Source organism: Lactuca virosa, chromosome 6 (assembly GCF_052849685.1).
Source record: "Lactuca virosa cultivar CGN04683 chromosome 6, Lactuca_virosa_CGN04683_v6, whole genome shotgun sequence".
Taxonomy (NCBI): Eukaryota; Viridiplantae; Streptophyta; class Magnoliopsida; order Asterales; family Asteraceae; genus Lactuca; species Lactuca virosa.
Genome location: NC_136431.1, coordinates 125,381,908 through 125,400,394, shown reverse-complemented (window position 1 = coordinate 125,400,394; position 18,487 = coordinate 125,381,908). Strand labels below are relative to the sequence as shown.

The following is an 18,487-nucleotide window of genomic DNA, read 5'->3' as shown; positions in this document are numbered from 1 at the left end:
CTTTCCTCAAAGATTGCATTGACTCCACCAAGTCACTTCATATCCATACAAATTCCCATCACATATAAAGCTCCCAACACTAGATCTCATCCTAGGTTTTCCTAGGGCAAACTCCACACCACGCTCCGCCATCAGCTGCAGAAGGAACTCCTGCTAACTTTGTAACATCCCAAATTTCAGAAATATGATATAAGGGCTTAAAGTGTACATTGAGGAAGCTACTCGACGAGTAGGTGCGAGTACCCGTCGAGTCAGATCGGGATTTGGTCGCGAATTAAGTGACCAACTCGCCGAGTCGGAAGCTGGACTCGACGAGTTGGTGCTGGGAAGAGAAAACCCTAATCTCAGGGCTTGCACCCCATTTAAAGGACCTTAAGTCCTCACCTCAGCCTCTTTGTCACCCCTTGAGAGTCAGAAAACCCTAGAATCGTGTGTGAGCCTATGGAGTGAACTTGGAAGCTTTGGAAGGAGATTCTAGCAAAGAAGGCTTGTAAATCAAAGTGTAGAGCATCAACGGATTTGTGTAGATCCAGAATCTACTTCAGCTTGGGCACATTTTAGAGGTAACAAGCTGTTACCTTGACTCTATTGCATTTATATATATTCTAGAATGATATTTGGGGCCATTTTGGCATGTTAAGGATCTAATTCGGGTTAGGGGTCTAGATCTGAGGTTGCTACTTCAGATCTAGACTTGTCTTGGTCCAGAACCTCACAAAGTATCAGCCCTTGGCTTGTTGGTGAAGCATCATTGTCTTAAACCTTAGCCCTAGAGTGATTTGGGCTTATAACTCCTTGCTTCCACGTAAAGCTTGCAACTTTACGTGAGAGTCATGCCCTAGAAGAGTGGATCTACAGTTTGGAGCCCCTGCAAGACTCGAAAAGCCTCTGCATGTATAAAGGACTGAAGAGACTCGGCGAGTCTGTTCTTGGACTCGGCGAGTCTGTTGAAGATAGGCATGAACTCGACGAGTTGGAGGAACAACTCGGCGAGTCTGTTGAAGATTGATGTGGACTCGGCGAGTCTATTCTTGGACTCGGCGAGTCAGAACGCAAAACCCCAACCTCTTCTGGTTAAGACTCGGATCAGTGAGTTGAGTGGTGACTCAGTGAATTGGACATGATAGGACTCAGAGATCGTTAAACTCGACGAGTCATGGAGTGACTCGGCGAGTCGAGTTGTGATATAAGAGTTTTCTGAAGTTGGGAACTCGACGAGTCGACGGGTTGACTCGGCGAGTAGAGTCAATCAGGAAGGTTGACTTTGGCTAGGACTTTGACTTTGACCTGTTTGACCTTCAGGGGTGTTATGGTATTTTGGATATTTATGTCATGGTTCATTGATGGCATCAGGTGTTGGAGTTTGGAGCAGTGCTTCGGGCCAGTGTTTTCGTGTTTCGGTTCGGCAGTTGCAAGGTGAGTTATCCTCACTATATCAACAGGGTCTACGGCACCAAGTCCGACCCTTTATCGGATTTGTATTCGGGTATTCGCATGATATACTTATTGGTTGTTAGATCTGCGTCCTGGTAGTTAGGACGGTGACCGGTTAGGTCAGTATCCTGGTTAGGATGTTGCTATGCTATTATGATCTGTTAGATTGGTATCCTGGTATATAGGATGATGTTATGTTAGTGACCGGTTAGGTCAGTATCCTGTTTAGGATGTTGCTATGCTATTATGATCTGCTAGATTGGTATCCTGGTATATAGGATGATGCTATGTTAGTGACCTGGTTAGGTCGGTATCCTGGTTATAGGATGTTGTTATGATTGATGATCTGTTAGATCGGTATGACTGTTATATATATGCCAGTATATGTTATTTATGTGCACATGGTTATTGTTGATGGGTGGGTTGAGGCGGGGTCCTGCTTCGTGCGGTTGAGGCCAACATACCCGACGAGCGGTCTGGATAGACTGTGAACCTGCATGACGGTCCACTCATACCGAAGGCTCGAGATAGATCCAGGTAGACTGTAGGCCTTGCAAGGCGGTCCAGTCAAGCTGAGGGTTCAGTATGCATGTTGTTCTATATTCGTTGATATGATATGATTATGGTTAAATGAGGTTGGTATTTTGGGGGTAACTCACTAAGCTTTCGGGCTTACAGTTTCAGATTATTGTTTCAGGTTCAGCGGATGGCCGCGGGGAGGCGAAGGCGTGACCGTACACTTCCTCGATTGATGATTATGATTTCTGGGAACTCTGATGTATAAACTATTTTGAAAACAAATTGTAATAACTGAATGGTTTCAAATGATTTAAAAAGTTTTAAATTGGCTCGAATTTTATGGGTGTGACAAACTTCCTCTAATACAATTACATATTACAAAAACCAGATAATTCTTCGAATGAGAGGTCTCACACTACAATAGTTGGACTCAGACAAGAGCTGCGTAATAGAGTTAAAACCTAATATTCTAAAATTATTTAGTTCCCATAATATGTAACTTAGTATATTTGCTTACTAGTTAGCTGAAACTAGTTAGAACTCCTAAAGGCACAAAACAAGCAACATTCGGGCATCAAGTAACCAGAATCAAGCATCACCTAAGCAGGCCATCCTATCACTGACTGATCAGTACTAGCATGCAAGTCTACAAGCTCATGCAATAGGCATACAAAGGCATCTCTCCTAGCATTCTATCATGCAAAAACTCAACAGATCCTTAACCCTAACTAGCATGCGATTCACAGATTTACAGATCAAATCATATCATATAACATGTATGGGTAATTTGGGAGAACTTACTTGAGCTCTGTTGATTGCATGCACCACACACTTCTTCTTTTATTAAAACTCTTTTTATAAAATATTTTCTTTTTGAAAATTCTACCAAACCCTCAGTTTGAGTCAAGACACACCTGGGAGTGTGCTCGAATCCCTCAAACTAGGGCTCTGATACCAACTTGTAACATCCAACAATATGATCCAAAATTTTCATTTTTAATTTAAATCCAACGATATTCCAAAAACATCATCCATACAATCTAAAAGAAAATAAGTGTATCAAACATCATATCCATCAGAGTAAATCACAAAAGTGAAACTAGCTGGTGTGTGAGATGCAGTCATCTCGAGCTCTTCCCTTTGGAACCAGAGGTACCTGAAACATAAACTGAAAACCGTAAGCACAAAGCTTAGTGAGTTCCCCAAACTACCCACTACCATACATAATAAACAACATACTCGACCCTCGCCCTCCATCGGGCCCCGCCCGATTTTCGAGTCCCACTCGGCTTCGGGCCCCACCTGGCATCGAGCCACACTAGGTATACAGATCTGTTATTCTTAGGCCCCGCCTGACATCGGGCCTCGCCCACTATACACACAGACATATATATCACATAATCATACTAACACATGCAATGATCATAAACAATAGCATACGATACAGTCATCAGGCCTCGCCCGACATCGAGCCCCGCCCGGTATATATAGCATCACATATCACATGCAAGGGTCACACAGACTCCTAGCATCCTAACATAAACAACAAGGGCCGACATTGGTGCCTTAAACCCACTACATCTCATGAGGAAACTCACCCCGACTGTTGAATCTCACTTAAAATCCCTGGCTGCTGGTCCAACGAATCCCTGAGCTATCCATACAAAGTAACACCAAATTAACATTTGGGTCCCAATCCATATCCAACAATCCATACTTGGGGTAAAAAGACCATTTTACCCCTCACCTAGTTTGGTCCAAGGCTAAGGCCCAAACTCAAAATCTAAAAGGCCCAAAACCAATTAATCATCCAAGGCCCACTTATGGCCCAATTTTCCAAATTGGGCCCAAACCCCTTCATGTGCCTTACCTTAAAGCCAAACAATTTTTCCTAGTCCAAAATACTTGTACTCAGATGGACCATCAAGAACCCAAGCATCCAAGCCTAATAAAATGGTCCAAACTTGAAGCCCAAAACGCTAATCCCAACAGACTGAATACGCGGAGCGTACTCAACTGTACGATAAGCGTACTTGCTAAATGGCTTGTACGCCGTGTGTATAGACTTGTACGCCCAACGTACTCACTCAATAAGCCAAAATCGACATTAAGCACTTAATGCTTAAGACCAGAAGCCCAAACCACATATCCAAGTCCTAATAAACGTCTATAACCATAAAGTCACTGACTTGGTGACTTTGCATGCCCCATAAAGACCCAACTTCAAGATATAACACTCTACTTTCATTAAATGGACATAAAATCATGCATGGATGAATCTAAACCCTAAAGGTGCCGACTTTATGGACCTTGAACCTAAAAAACACATGGACGTGCAACTCAAAGCTCCTGGAGTGGTATCAAACCACTAGATCTCATTCATGGGGCCAAAAAGGGACCAAAAATCATATATATTAGATCTAATCCATAAATGATCAAGTTCATAACTTTTTACCTCAAACAAGCTAGAAATAGAGTAGAGAATCAGGATCTACAAGCTCTTCCTTGATCAACAACCTTGCACCAAGCTTCTACTTCTTGGATATGGACCAAAACACACCAAAATGGACACAATGAGCTCAAGATACAACAATGGAGGCTAAGGAACAATTTATAGGGTTTTAAAGGCTTAGGGGATGGTAAAGAGGCCATCCCTAATGACTTAAGGTGTTTATATAGGGTGCATCACCCTAAATTAGGGTTTCATTAACTTACATGTACACCCCGCGTACATGCATGTACGCCCCACGTACGTGTCCGAAGTCCCGTCCCAACCTCACATCAGTACGCTAAGCGTACCAAGTGGTACGACGTGCGTACTCACTTTACGACTTGCACGCTAAGCGTACCGAGTGGTACGCCCCGCGTACTGCCCAAGGACCAGCATGCAAAATTTTTAATAACAAGGGAAAAATAAGAACCCTACCAGGATTCAAGTGTTACACTATTTATAACTTTAAATATCTTGCCAAGTTTCATTTCTCATCCCATGTGGGATGAAGATAAATTTCGAAATCCTCTCCCATCTTATGTGGATGGAGATTTTCGAAATCTCCTTACCCTTTAAGGGTTCCAAAATATTCCATATAATCAATCTTTTAACTAATTAATATTCACCCCCTTGAATTAATTAATTCCAAAATAGTTTCTAATTAATTTATTAAACATAACAAATTGATAAACGTATTTTCTTCTTATGTCTGTTTCTTTTAGTTTCTCATTTGTGTCATGAGGGCAACCCAAAAGGACCTTGTTACTATTTACAAATACTATCAATAGTTAATGACATTGGACACTATTTCCAACAGTCTCCCACTTGGACATGTAATCAACTATATGAGGTCCAATACCTCTCAAATAATCAACATAGAGTTAGTAATCCAATGCAATTACCAAACTTTGATATAATCAGGATTCAACCCTTAGGTAAGTGATAAGTTATTCATTTGTTCTAGATATCCATATGAACATAAGACATGGATAAGGTTCAATATCAGTGTTCAGTTCAAAATTATGTTTAGCCGATAAAGATTTGTGACGACTACACCCGACTAAAAAATTAAACAAATCAATTTCAGTCAAGGCCCGACCATGCACATTAGATGTCAGCACCAAATCATCGAGGGACCCATAGATATAGCTTCCCCTGTTAAGAGAATGAACAAATAAACTTTGACTACATGGTTATCTCAACTAGTCATATCATACATGGACATACCCTTTATGACTACTAGTATAATATTAGATTAGACCAACGCACAACAAATTTCGTAAGCAAAACCTCATATGCATTTTAGTTTGAAGAATAAAATATATTACCATCTTAGAATTACTTGTGACTAAATCCATTCAGTAACTTTCTAAGTGCGGGTTGTTCTAATACTTAAATCTCCATTTCAAGTACTCATGAGTCTTAGCACAATCTTTATGCTATGTCCAATCTCTATGGAAAATCCACCAACCTCATGACAACCTTAATTCCTATACTCACTCCCAAAAGTAGAAAAGACTATAGAGTTTTGAATAAATTAATATTTGGGAAGTGGGTTTAAAACATGTAAAAGGAGAACACGGTGATAAACTAATTAAAATAACTGATCTTTATCATATATTAAGATCTCCACTTAATAAATGCCAAATCAGATGAAGTCTCATACTACTTAAGTTCTCATATTTAAAACAAAGTATTCTAAGTGTGTTCAAGCCAAATCATTTTCAAATTATATTCCTCATGACCAAGTCTTATTGTCATACTTGTTCAATGATATTGACTTAGTGAATGGATCATCAAGATTTTATTTCGATATGATTCTACTGACTATGATATCTGCACATTCAAACAACTATCGAATGTGATGGTACTTACTGAGTATACGCCATGAAAGCTTGTACGACTTTGGGATCCATACATGAGGTAAGTTCACCTTTACAATCATAATAACCTTCAAAAGGACCATCAATGATTAAATTTCAACAATAATGTCACTAATGAATCTCTTTTAGTCATATAGTTTCCTTTGCATTCTAACTGGTTGCAATATACTCTAAGTTTCATAATGTCACTAATGAATCTCTTTTAGTCACATAGCTTCCTTTTCATTCTTAACTAGTTGCAATATACTCTAAGTTTATTCTCAAATCTACTATAGTGTATTACTTGGTACTCATCCGAGCTAATACTTCACCATTCAATAAAATCACGAATCCCGACTATGAATATAATCATATCTATTAGCGTGGAACTTAACATTAGTGTAACCTTTACATTGATACCATCCATACTAAGATCATCCCTTTTGTCCTCCTAGGATATTAAGCAACGTACTTGTTTTTGATTCGTCGATTATTGCCAAATCGATCTGATCTGACCTGTCATGCTCAAGGCATACAAGTAATCAGATCTAGTATATGTCATGACATACATGATTGATACCATAAGTGGAAAAATATGGGACACAACACATTATTTCTAGCTCAATAGTAGAGCTAGGATAATAGAATTGCTTTATGTCATATTTTATAAGCATGGACTCTTTTGGAGTTCTGCATCTCCAGTTTTCTCGAGATTTTATGTACTTTGGCTTAATCTAATGAATCAGTCAGATCTATCTCCATATATCCTTACATTTTGTATATGTGTTGTTTCTCCCATGTGTTTCAAACCGAAAAAATTCCCAAGATAAGACAAGCTTTTACACTTGCTAAGTCAGAATATTATTTCCTATGAGTTATTTATTCTCCATATACAACACATATGTGAAAAACTATACTCCCATTGACATTGACACATATATGGCTTGTCTTTATTTCTTGAAATTCAAACTATTTGAATTATGTTATTAAATCAAAGATCCTAATTGCTCCTAGTGGCTTCCACTGTAACGCCCCAAAAATACCAAGTAAAAATTTCATTTTAAATAATTCAAAACCATTAATTCATTATCCCAAATGTCGGTCATAAATAAACTATTCTCAAAACATTAGAGTAAAATCATAAATAGTCAATGTGGAAAAAATCTCCAGGGGAAGCAGTGCGATCAAGCCAACCCTTCATTTGAAAACAGAAGTACCTAAACCCATAAACATAAAGCCGTAAGGACAAAGCTTAGTGAGTTCCCTAAAATACCCCATACCATACAAACATAACAGTCAAAACATAATTGGGTCTATTTCACCCCCGTCGATCTCTTTCAACCGGTATTGAGTCTATTTCACCCCCTTCAGTCTCTTTCAACCAGTATTGGGTCTATTTCACCCCCTTCGGTCTCTTTCAACCAATATTGGGTCTATTTCACCCCATTCGGTCTCTTTCAACCGGTATCAGGTCTATTTCACCCCTTACAGCTAAGCATACGATCATATCAACAATAGTCACAAAGATAACAAGCACATACATGCATAACAATAAGTGTTACAAAGACAACTATAATCCTACACACATAATCTAGTGGGCCGACATTAGTGCCTTCAACCCACGAGTACAGTGAGGAGACTCACCTTATAGTCTGAAAAGATATCAGAAAAGAACGTTGCTCCAAATGCCAACTCTACAAGTCACCTAAACACAAACAGTGACCATAACTCAAACTACAACTCAAAATACCCAAAATGCCCTTAAGTCAAACTTGGTCAACCCTTAGTCAAAGGTCAAAGTCAAAAAGTCAAAGAAGTCAAACTAACTGAGTACGCTAAGCGTACTCATTAACTACGCCCGGTGTAGTGCATCATTGACCAAAACACAGGACCTTGACCAGGTATGCACAACGTACCCCTTGGTACGCCCAACGTACTACGTCTGGACACCCTACTTCTCATTAAGTGCTTATTCCTCAAGGCCTTTCCATCCAAACTCATATTTAGACTCAAAACATCGACTTAAGTCATAAAGTTTCTACCTTTATGTCTTTCCATGGCTAGAAAATGTCCAAAAGCTAACACCCTAACTTATTAATACATTAAGACATCATAATTATTGCATGGAAGAGATAGAAGGACCAAGATCACATTTTTATGGTTCCTAATAACTCCATAATGGATAAGGTTTCCAACTTTATCCATTAGAATGGTCCAAACAACCAAGATCTAGTCTTTAAGTATCAAAGGGACCAAAAATGCATCTTTCTCAATTTAATCCGTCATGTTCGAGTCTCCAACCTTCAGATCTGAATCAACATGATGTTTAGATGGATAAAGTTTCCAAATTTGTCCATAACAAGGTTACAAACTTTTAAGATCTAAACTTTATGCACTAAAGTGACCAAAAAGCTCATAACACCCAAGACTAGCTAGATCTAACAAATACATCATCAAGATTCAAGCTTTATACCTTCTGGAGTTGAGAAAAGTAATGTAGGCTCTGGATCCACAAGCTTGAGCTTCAACAATCAACAAGCTTTAACTTCTATTTTCATTCAAAATGCACTCAAAACACATAGAAAGGCTAAAGGTTTGTTATAGGGGCTAAGGTCTTGAGTTGGAGGCTCAAGAGGGTGGAGGGTGATGTTAGGAAGGACCCCAATGGGTTAAAGTCCTTAAATAGGGCTCAAAACCACAAAAATAAGGTTTTCACTCTGCGGCGGTACGCCCAACATACCTAAAATTACGCCCAACGTAATGTCCTAAGCACGCGACTCCTCAGCCTAGTACGCCCAACTTACTCCTGGTGTACGCCTAGCGTACTACCAGACTCTCCAGCTTAACTTCAAACAATCATAACTTCTTCGTTCCAACTACTTTTTCGGCGTTCTTTATATGCACGAAAAGGTATTGAAGAGCCCTACAATCATATCTAATTACTTTTAACTTAAAACATACCGAACTAAAATCCTTATTCCAAAAAAGAAGTCTGAAACATCACTTTTCCCGTTTTACCCTTTGATTCCAAAACACAAACCAAGGGCTTGGATCGCATAACAAATATTATCAACATCCACTAGGGTCTAAACGCTATTCCCTTGAAGCCCAATGCCTTTATTTGATCCATTTATTGTACATAATCCTGAAATAAGAAACTTCTCAAAACATGATATTACAACTCTTCCCCACTTAAACTGGATTTCGTCCTCTAAATCTGTCTCGGTTAGGATTTCTGAAACAACACCAACATATCCCATAAACTCCTCTAACCATATCGAAATCAAGGCATCTTATATAGAGAACTCGAGAGACCACTCGGAAACCCACAACTACCAACAAACAACCCAATAACTTGAAAATGCTCAACAACAACAATTTTCTTTTTCTCCCTAACTGTATGACCCAACTCCTGGAGAAATAGACCAAGTACTGGTTGAAATAAATATCTTTAACAAAGCCAAATTGGCTTTGTTAAAAAAAACTTTAAAACGCATAAAATACATAAATACTTAAAAATACATATAAATATGTAATATATAAAAAGACATAAAATACATAAAAAATACGTGAAATACTTAAAAATACATATAAATACGTAAAAAAATACGTTTATACACTTAAAAAACATAAAAATACATAAGCATATATATAAAAAACTTAAAAATACATACATATGTAAAAATACATATAAATATGTAATACATAAAAAATAACACATAAAAATACGTAAAATACTTAAAAAATACGTAAAAAATAACACATAAAAACACATAAACATATACATATAAAAACTTTAAAAAAAAATACATAAATATGTGAAAATAAATACAAATACGTAAAAAAATGTATTTATACAATATATATAAATTTTGACGAAATCTGAAGAAAACTCTAAATATTTTGAAAAAATTAACGATTTGGTCTCATGATCTGCTGAACAGGTCAAAAGAGCTAAAATAAATAAATTAGCCGATTTCTTGGGCTTTTCTATTGGGATATATACACTAAAGTCCCAATATTTTCATCGATTTGACAAGAAAGTCCTAAACTTTATTTTTTTGACAGTAAAGTCCAAATTACCGACAATTTTTGACACTTTTACCCTTTTTATCCGGTTAGCCGGTAATTAGGACTTTTTTGTCAAAAAAAAGTTTAGGACTTTCGTGTCAAATCGTCAATTAGGACTTTACTGCAAAAAAAAATAAAGTTTAGGACTTTCTTGTCAAATCGTTGAAAATATTGGGATTTTAGTGTATATATCCCTTTTTTGGTTAGAAATTTAATGGTATGATACTCTTTAAGCATAAGAGTTATTGAAACATTCTCTAGTCAGCTCGATCCTATTGAAATACTTAACGTTTGCTTCTTGTTAAATCGTTTTTTTAATCTCAACAAATTGATTTTGAAAAAAAAAGGAGATAATCAAGAAAGAAAGAAAGAACTAGGATTGTGTTCGCTTTTTGTAGTCCCAAAAATGGAGAAATAAGAAACAGCAAAAAAAACGAAATTGCCATTCTTTCCCTTCTCCACATTCATACTTTTTTGACTAGGCATGTGTTGTTTATGTTTGTATAATCTGTCCTAACTAAAGTCCCAATATTTTCAACGATTTGACAAAAATGTCTTAAACTTTATTTTTTTGACAGTAAAGTCCTAAACGATTTGACAAGAAAGTCCTAAACTTTATTTTTTTGACAAAAAAGTCCTAATTACCGGCTAACCGGAAAAAAAGGGTAAAAGTGTCAACAACTGCCGGTAATTTGGACTTTACTGTAAAAAAAATAAAGTTTAAGACTTTCTTGTCAAATCGATGAAAATATTGGAACATTAGTGTATATATCCCTTTTCTATTTAAAAAGTTAAATAGTTGTGATTTTTCTTTTAAAAAAAATAAATTTATAACTTTATTAAAAAAATTTCCAAACTATTTTTGGAGATTTTCTTAAACTTTCTTATAAAGTTATAACTATTTTTGGAGATTTTCTTAAACTTTCTTATAAAGTTATAAATTAGATACCGCTCATACCTTCAAATACATTTTAAAGATATTTTGATTTGATTGTCGTAAGTGGGATAAAAATATGTTGTTGAAGGGGTCTAGTATGCAGACCTTGTAGTGCAATGCTTTGAATGTGGTATAGTTTTTATCCTTGGGCATAACTGCAATAATCAAAAGCGCAAGGGAAAAACAGCAAAAACAACACAATCAAATTTCGTGTTACAGAATTGTAAGTTCTTTCGCTTGGCTCCAACAAAATATTGGAGGCGGGAAAATAAATACACAGCGAGCAAGAGCAGATGGAGAAAGCGACAATGAAGAGAAAGCCGTCTGGAAACGAGATTCAGAGCTTACTTGATGCCATTAAAGCTTCAGATGTAAGTTTCTTTCACCTTTAATTGCTAATTTCCAAGTTCATTTCACCCTAACCTCTAAGTCCATTGTTTGGTCAGGTTTTGTCACTCAATTTATATAATGATTTGGTTGCGCCTAAATACAACTTGATAGAGAATAGGAAGTCTGTCAATTCATTTCGGTAATTTCTGATTAAAACCTGATGTGTTGGATAAGAACCGCTAATCACAAGCTAGCGAGGTCAATTGTATTGATGCTGGAATATCATTTAGAATTAGGAATCCGCTTTATCAGAGTTCCTGTAATTATTCATAGCTTGGAATTAGCCATTTGCCTCGCATCAGTTATGATGTGAACTGTGAGTCCCCTTATAAGTGAAATGTTGAGGGTTACACAAAATTTCCCACCATGGTTTTAGTTGATTTGAAGGTTTTGGTGCCATATCTACCCTCCCCCTTACCTCATTCCTATGGGATTTAGGGTTTCGTTGTTTTTGTTGTGGTATTCTCTGTAATGCAATAGCAGCTTTATCTTTGTGTTCTTACTTTTAAATTGGGGTTTTACTTCTACAGGTGGTTGAGAGCCGAACTCAACTAATTTCTGAACTTGGGGAGTTAGATGTTACTGATGAAAATGAACGAGTTTCTATCTTGGAATGTCTAACAGTATCATTCTCATTAAATTGTTGGTTTGATTTGTTTGAATTTTTTCTGTTCATGCATTTGGTGACAAATAATTGCTCTGTCTTTCTACATTGTCACCTTAACTTTTTGGTCTAGACATTCTGGGAAGACTTCACATGTCTGGATGTATCTCAGTGCACGTTAAACAAAACCATTTTGAAAGTGGCTACAACTTATCTAGAATCAGATACCTCCAAATGCCTCAGTCAATTGCTTGCTTTAGGAACCAAGGTACATTTTCCTTCACTTCTGTACTCAACTTTTAGACCATTTGATCAGTTTACACTCTAGACTAAGTTGCTTCTCGAATTTATACAAGGCAACCATATGGTGTAGAAAACACATGAAAATGACACTTATGTCCACTGATGATTCTCAAGAAGAAGAACATTATGGTTTCTTTTTCCAGGTAACTTTATTAAATCAACCACTATCATCTTTTTTGTTAGTAAAATACTATAAAGAGTTTCATGAAGAAATGACTTTTGGTTTCAGGTGCTCTTGGATATGTTATGCCACTCAGCTGCTGTTTTATCAACTTTGGCAAGACATCCTGTTTCAACAGGAAAGGATATAATGGCCATGATTCAAACATCCATTTTGGAAATCTTAAATCTGACAAAAGACTCAATATTAGAGGTTAAGGTGACTACTTTTTACTTCCCCATTTTTAATTGTTCATTCATTATATTAAGATCCTTCACTTTAACTAAAGATCCTTGGAGCATGTTTGGTTCATGGATTCTGTGGGATTTGGCTAGAATTGGAATTGAATTTCATTCCAATCTCACAATTGTTTGCAAATATCAAGATTCCATCTTTGTATTTCAATGATTATAACATCATTTAGATTACATGATAAGTTTTCATCTCTCACTGTAACAGAGAATCCAAACACATGGTTCAGAAGTACTAAAGGCATCACAAGTGGTCCTTGATGCTCTTATATCTCTATGCAAATCATATTGCAACAATTCAAATTCAAATCATGATGACAAAGAATCAGACCAAATGAATCACATCATCAACATAACAGAATCCATTATCCAAAATTTGGTAGATTTGGGTGTTGTTGCTGCAAATGCAGGTGGAAATCTAGTCACTGTACTAAATATATCATGGAAAGGAGTTGTTACTTTACTTCAGCTATGCAAAGGGACACTAGAACTGAAGATGAACATATCAGACATTATTTTGTCTCTTATTTCATTAACCAAAGGATCTTTAACTCATGCAGCTCAAACATGGTCTTCTTTAATGGAACCTGTTTCTATGTCTGAAGCTAAAAGAATATTCATTCCAGCTAAATTTTACTTGATTAATGCTGCAAGAATAATCTCCCACTACCCATCTCAAGCATTTTTGATCTTCAAAGATATAACACTTTGCATAATTACAATCTTAACCTTCAAGATCTTTTTATGTAAAGAAGAGTTCCTCAAATCCGCAAGTGAAGCCTTGGGAGAACTTCTTGAGCCCACATCAATTCATCTCCTCAATTCCTTACTAAATTCATCTCAACTGAAACAAGAACATAAACACCAAATTCTTGATTTCCTATTTTGTGACATCAACACATCAAGTTTTGTCTCAGGAGATCAATCAACCACAATGGACTCCATCTTCTCTTTGACTTTTGGGTCAAAACCGTTGTTAATTGGTCAAGTTGTTTTATTTATTAGTCTTCTGAAAAGTGCTCCTGATGTGGAAGATGATGTGAAGCTTGAAATTGCAAAAAAGATGGATTGGGTTTTGAATATCTTAACAGATGAAGATGTTTATTCCTCTGTTCTTGCATTACAACTACCTCTATTCCATGGTTCTGATCAAAATATGTATTGTTCAATCATACATGCAATGAAAACCTTCATGCTTGTGGTTTCTTCAACTTCAATTTGGGAAGAATTTTTCTTCAACTCTTTTTTGCTTGAAAACTTACTCCATCCACACCATCTTTGTTGGGAGATTGTTATGGAACTTTGGTGCTTCATGCTTCGACATTCTGAAGCAGAATTGGGAAATGAGATTATTGATAAACTCTGCATGTTATTGAAGACAACAGCTTCTTGGGAATCAGTTTTAAATCATGATAGTGTTCTTCATAAACTTTCAAAATCAATTTGCAGGATTGTTAGACATGGTTCAGAATCCATGGGTGATAGAGTTTTCAACTTCATTGTTAATGGTGATGTTTCCAGATTATCTTCTGTTATGTTTACAGCATTGCTCATGGAAGGATTCCCTTTGAATTTGCTTTCAAATAAGGTCAAAAGTGTTGCTAAACAAAAAATAGTGATGGAATATTTTCAGTTTCTTGATGGATTTGAAGATGAATCGAGGAAATGTGGAATTGGAATTTTTGGTGCACCGGTTTTTGCAATGTCTGCTGCTGTGCAATCTCTGTAAGTAACATTAGATTCTCTATTAGAGTAAATTGCAAATTTGGTCCTTGTATTTTACCTAAAAGCACTAGTTCAGTCCAGATTTCGAAATTGTCCCATTGTTATCCTTAACTTTACATTTTTTTTGCATATATGGTCCTGTTTGACTTCAAAATTTGGACAAAAATTGTGACTTCAAGTAAACTACATGGACCATATCTGTAACAAAATGCAAATTTGAGGATGCCATTTGGGACAAATTCAAAATTTGAATGAACTTGTGATTTTAGGTAGAATACAAGGACCAAATTTGTAATTTACTCTTTTTTTATGTGGGTTTTAATGAGCTTGTATTATCTTTAATTTTTATTTTCTATTACAAATTTACTCTATTAGAGTAAATTACAAATTTGGTCCTTGTATATTACCTAAAAGCACCAGTTCAGTCCAGATTTTGAATCTGTCTCATTGTCATCCTTAAGTTTGCATTTTGTTGCAAATTTAGTCCTTAATGACTTCAAAATTTTGACTAAATTTGTGATTTTAAGTCAAGTACATGGACCATATCTGCAACAAAATGCAAACTTGAGGATGCCATTTGGGACAAATTCAAAATTTGAACCGAACCAAAGTTGTAATTTTACCACATTTGATATTCTTCTTGTGTTGTGTAGGCAAGTGAGCATATCAGACACAGAAATGAAAACAATAAACCTATTAATTTCCATCATTCAAAAATACAAAAACACCACTCACAACTCCAAATACCAAAACCTTCTGAATGAAACTTTAGCCATAATTTCCACCATGAAGCATCTTTACACATCTGAAGAAATGGGAACACTTATTGTAAACGTTCAGACTCTCTTCACTTCAGATTCTGATTCATCTAACAAGTTGTCAAAATGCAAAGCAAATTTAGCTGCTTTTATCTCGGGATTTGGTCACATAGAATATGAAGTAACAGACACTAACCCAAAGTTTTCATCTTCATGGAAATTATTTCACATGCTTTTAAAAGAACGACATTGGGCTTTATCCCATTTAGCAATTACAGCATTTGGGTATTTTTCTGCACGTACTAATTGTGATGAGTTATGGAGATTTGTGCCACAAGATGCTGCACTTTCGTTTGATTTGGAGTCGGGAGTTGAGGCAAATGGAGAAAGGTTTATGTCCGAGTTTACAGTTTCCTATGAAAAGGAAACGGGAGTTTATGTTAAACCTAACCATGGTAAAAACGAACTTCCCCTTCTGGTTAAAGAAGGGTTAATGCTAAGAAAAATGGTGGAGAAAAAGATGGTGATTGTTGATAAAACGGAGATAGATGATGATGATGAAATGTGTAAGAGAAGAAAGATTGATGATGGAGTTGCAAAATTGAAAGATGGGTTGAGGGTTTTTGCGAATGGGATTATGTTATTGCAAGAAAATCGGTTTGATTTTTCGGATGTTGATGGCGAGTTTTTGACTCACTTTTCTCATATTCAAGAGACTGTTGGAAGAATGGCTGAAAGCATCTCTAAAACCAAGTAGTTTTTTTTTAATGTGTTGCATCTTATCAATGATAATTTGCATAGTTTCAACTTTTTGTATAGTTTTTTAATGGGTTAAATGTATGAAAATGGAAGGTACTTTCAAATTACTTGTGTTGGGAGTTTTGAAGAAAATGAAAAAAAAAAACAAGAGATAGAAATTTGTAGTGTGATGTCTACTTTATATTGAACTAATAAGGATTTTAAATACAACCGAAAGAAAAACTGAATATTGATAAAATAATTAACGTGAAATATTTCTATGATTTACAAATTCCTAAAAAACAACTACTACTATTGGCCAAGTTATTTTAAACAGTCAAACAACTACAACTAAGGAAGCAAATAATTATAAAGATAAAAGAAAGAAAACACGTTGAAAACTTCAGGTTTCTCTATAATCAACTCAAACGTGCCTTGTGTTGCAAGTTTTGTAAACGTATAAGGTAATTGATGTTATTTTTGAAGATTTGTAACATGCTTCAACTATAGTGCGTTACTCCTAACTCATGTGCAACATAATGTTGTTTAATTTTTCTGGGCACGAAGATTTGTAAATGCTTTTCTTGTAGCCAAATTTGGATTCAAGGTGGTTATATACCATGGCTGAGGTTTTTGATGACGAAGAAGGCAGACCATATGTTGTTGAAAACGAAAAAGTAAATCTTGAAATAAAAAAGTAAAACAATTATGTAAAATGAGGGTTGAAGGGTAGGATGGTAATTTGCTATCCAGTTCATTCGGGGATGTTAAAATGGGGTTGAAGGTTAGGCAAGCTTATGTAATGCACGGGGTAATGGAATAGATTATTACAATTTCATTAGCATATTTGGTTACTATGCTAGAATAAAATAAATTATTAATCCTTTTGTTTGGTAGTTAGAAAGTAAATACCGAATGAAATGAAATTATTTGACGATGACAAAAGTATCTCAGTAACATGTAAGATGTATATAATTTAACTTCTTCTAAATTATAATTGTATTATAATAAATGTTTTAAAAAAAAAAAAATTGAATTATCAAATAATCATAGAATAATGTTCATTATCTGCACCCATATCAAAAGAAAAACTAAAGAAACAATTTGTCACATGTTTGACATAAAAACTAAACCCAACAACATATGTTGTCACATATCCTTCATAGAATATTCACACATTGAACTTAAAGTTGAAACAAATTCTATATTTATAACTTCATACCCAAATGGCCAAATGATTAAGAACAATTTTCTCACACCCAACAATTTAGAAGTATATGAATTTAAGCTCCAAACCTAGGCACTTTATTTGCTATATGACCATCCTATTGAGCTTCCATGTATGTCTTTGTCTTTGGAACATAAACCTTTATGATCGTACGATACACATACAAGTGTTAAATGCTTATGCTGTTAAGAGCATAATTTGAACACAATGGTCATGTTTTAGTATAAGAAAAGTCCCACTACACCAAAAGACCACTTATGTGATCAATTGATTAATTAAAGATAATGTCTATCTCACTCTTTGTTTATTTTTTCTTCTATAATATATAATATTTTTTTCAAGAAAAACAATAATGGGACTAAATCAATATATATATATATATATATATATATATATATATATATATATATATATATATATATATATATATATATACCACTCAAATTCAATTTTATAGCACGCCAACAGGAGGGGCTTCTCTTTTTTCTCCTACTAGATAGCTAGCAGAAAGAATGGCAGGACGAAAGAAAGGCTTAGGATAGCGGGAGAGGGTGAATGAAAGGAAAACAACTCAAACTTCTGGCTCGCAAGAAAGGCGAATAACTGCAACTGAATCGACATAGACGGACTTCTAAACTTAGCACAGCGCTTACCTTATAACTTGACTTGGGAGGGGACCCAACCCTCTAACGTTGCGTGAGGGGTGCAACGGGATGATCTCATGGGGCTGATTTATTAGAGAATGATGTTAAGTAGCCCTCCAACCATCGGCATACCCTGGCCCGTCAGGGTGCTTCTAACACCTTATCGCGTCAATTGAAGTCCACCTTATTGTTGATGAGGCCATTCGATCAATCGGCTCAACCGGATGCGGAAGGGTGGCGGTTTACGATCCTATCTCAACTTTACCTTACCCCCTCCCACCTTCCCTTTTCGCTTCGTATACTCCCCTTTCTTTCAAAGGAATCCCTTTCTTCTCGACCGGATGGGAGGCCTTACCTGGTGAACAGCCTTCC

At 35.9% G+C, this 18,487-nt stretch overlaps 1 protein-coding gene across 1 annotated transcript; it reads left to right on the top strand.

Moving 5' to 3' along the window:
• Positions 1-11,392: 11,392 nt before the first annotated feature.
• On the top strand, positions 11,393-16,400 carry LOC145122656 (holliday junction resolvase). The gene is made up of 7 exons (XM_079058219.1): positions 11,393-11,685; positions 12,235-12,327; positions 12,442-12,576; positions 12,665-12,754; positions 12,841-12,990; positions 13,231-14,747; positions 15,401-16,400. The coding sequence occupies exons 1-7, from the start codon at positions 11,608-11,610 to the stop codon at positions 16,260-16,262; spliced, it is 2,925 nt and encodes a 974-aa protein (XP_078914345.1). The 5' UTR covers positions 11,393-11,607; the 3' UTR covers positions 16,263-16,400.
• The last annotated feature ends 2,087 nt before the right edge of the window (positions 16,401-18,487 follow it).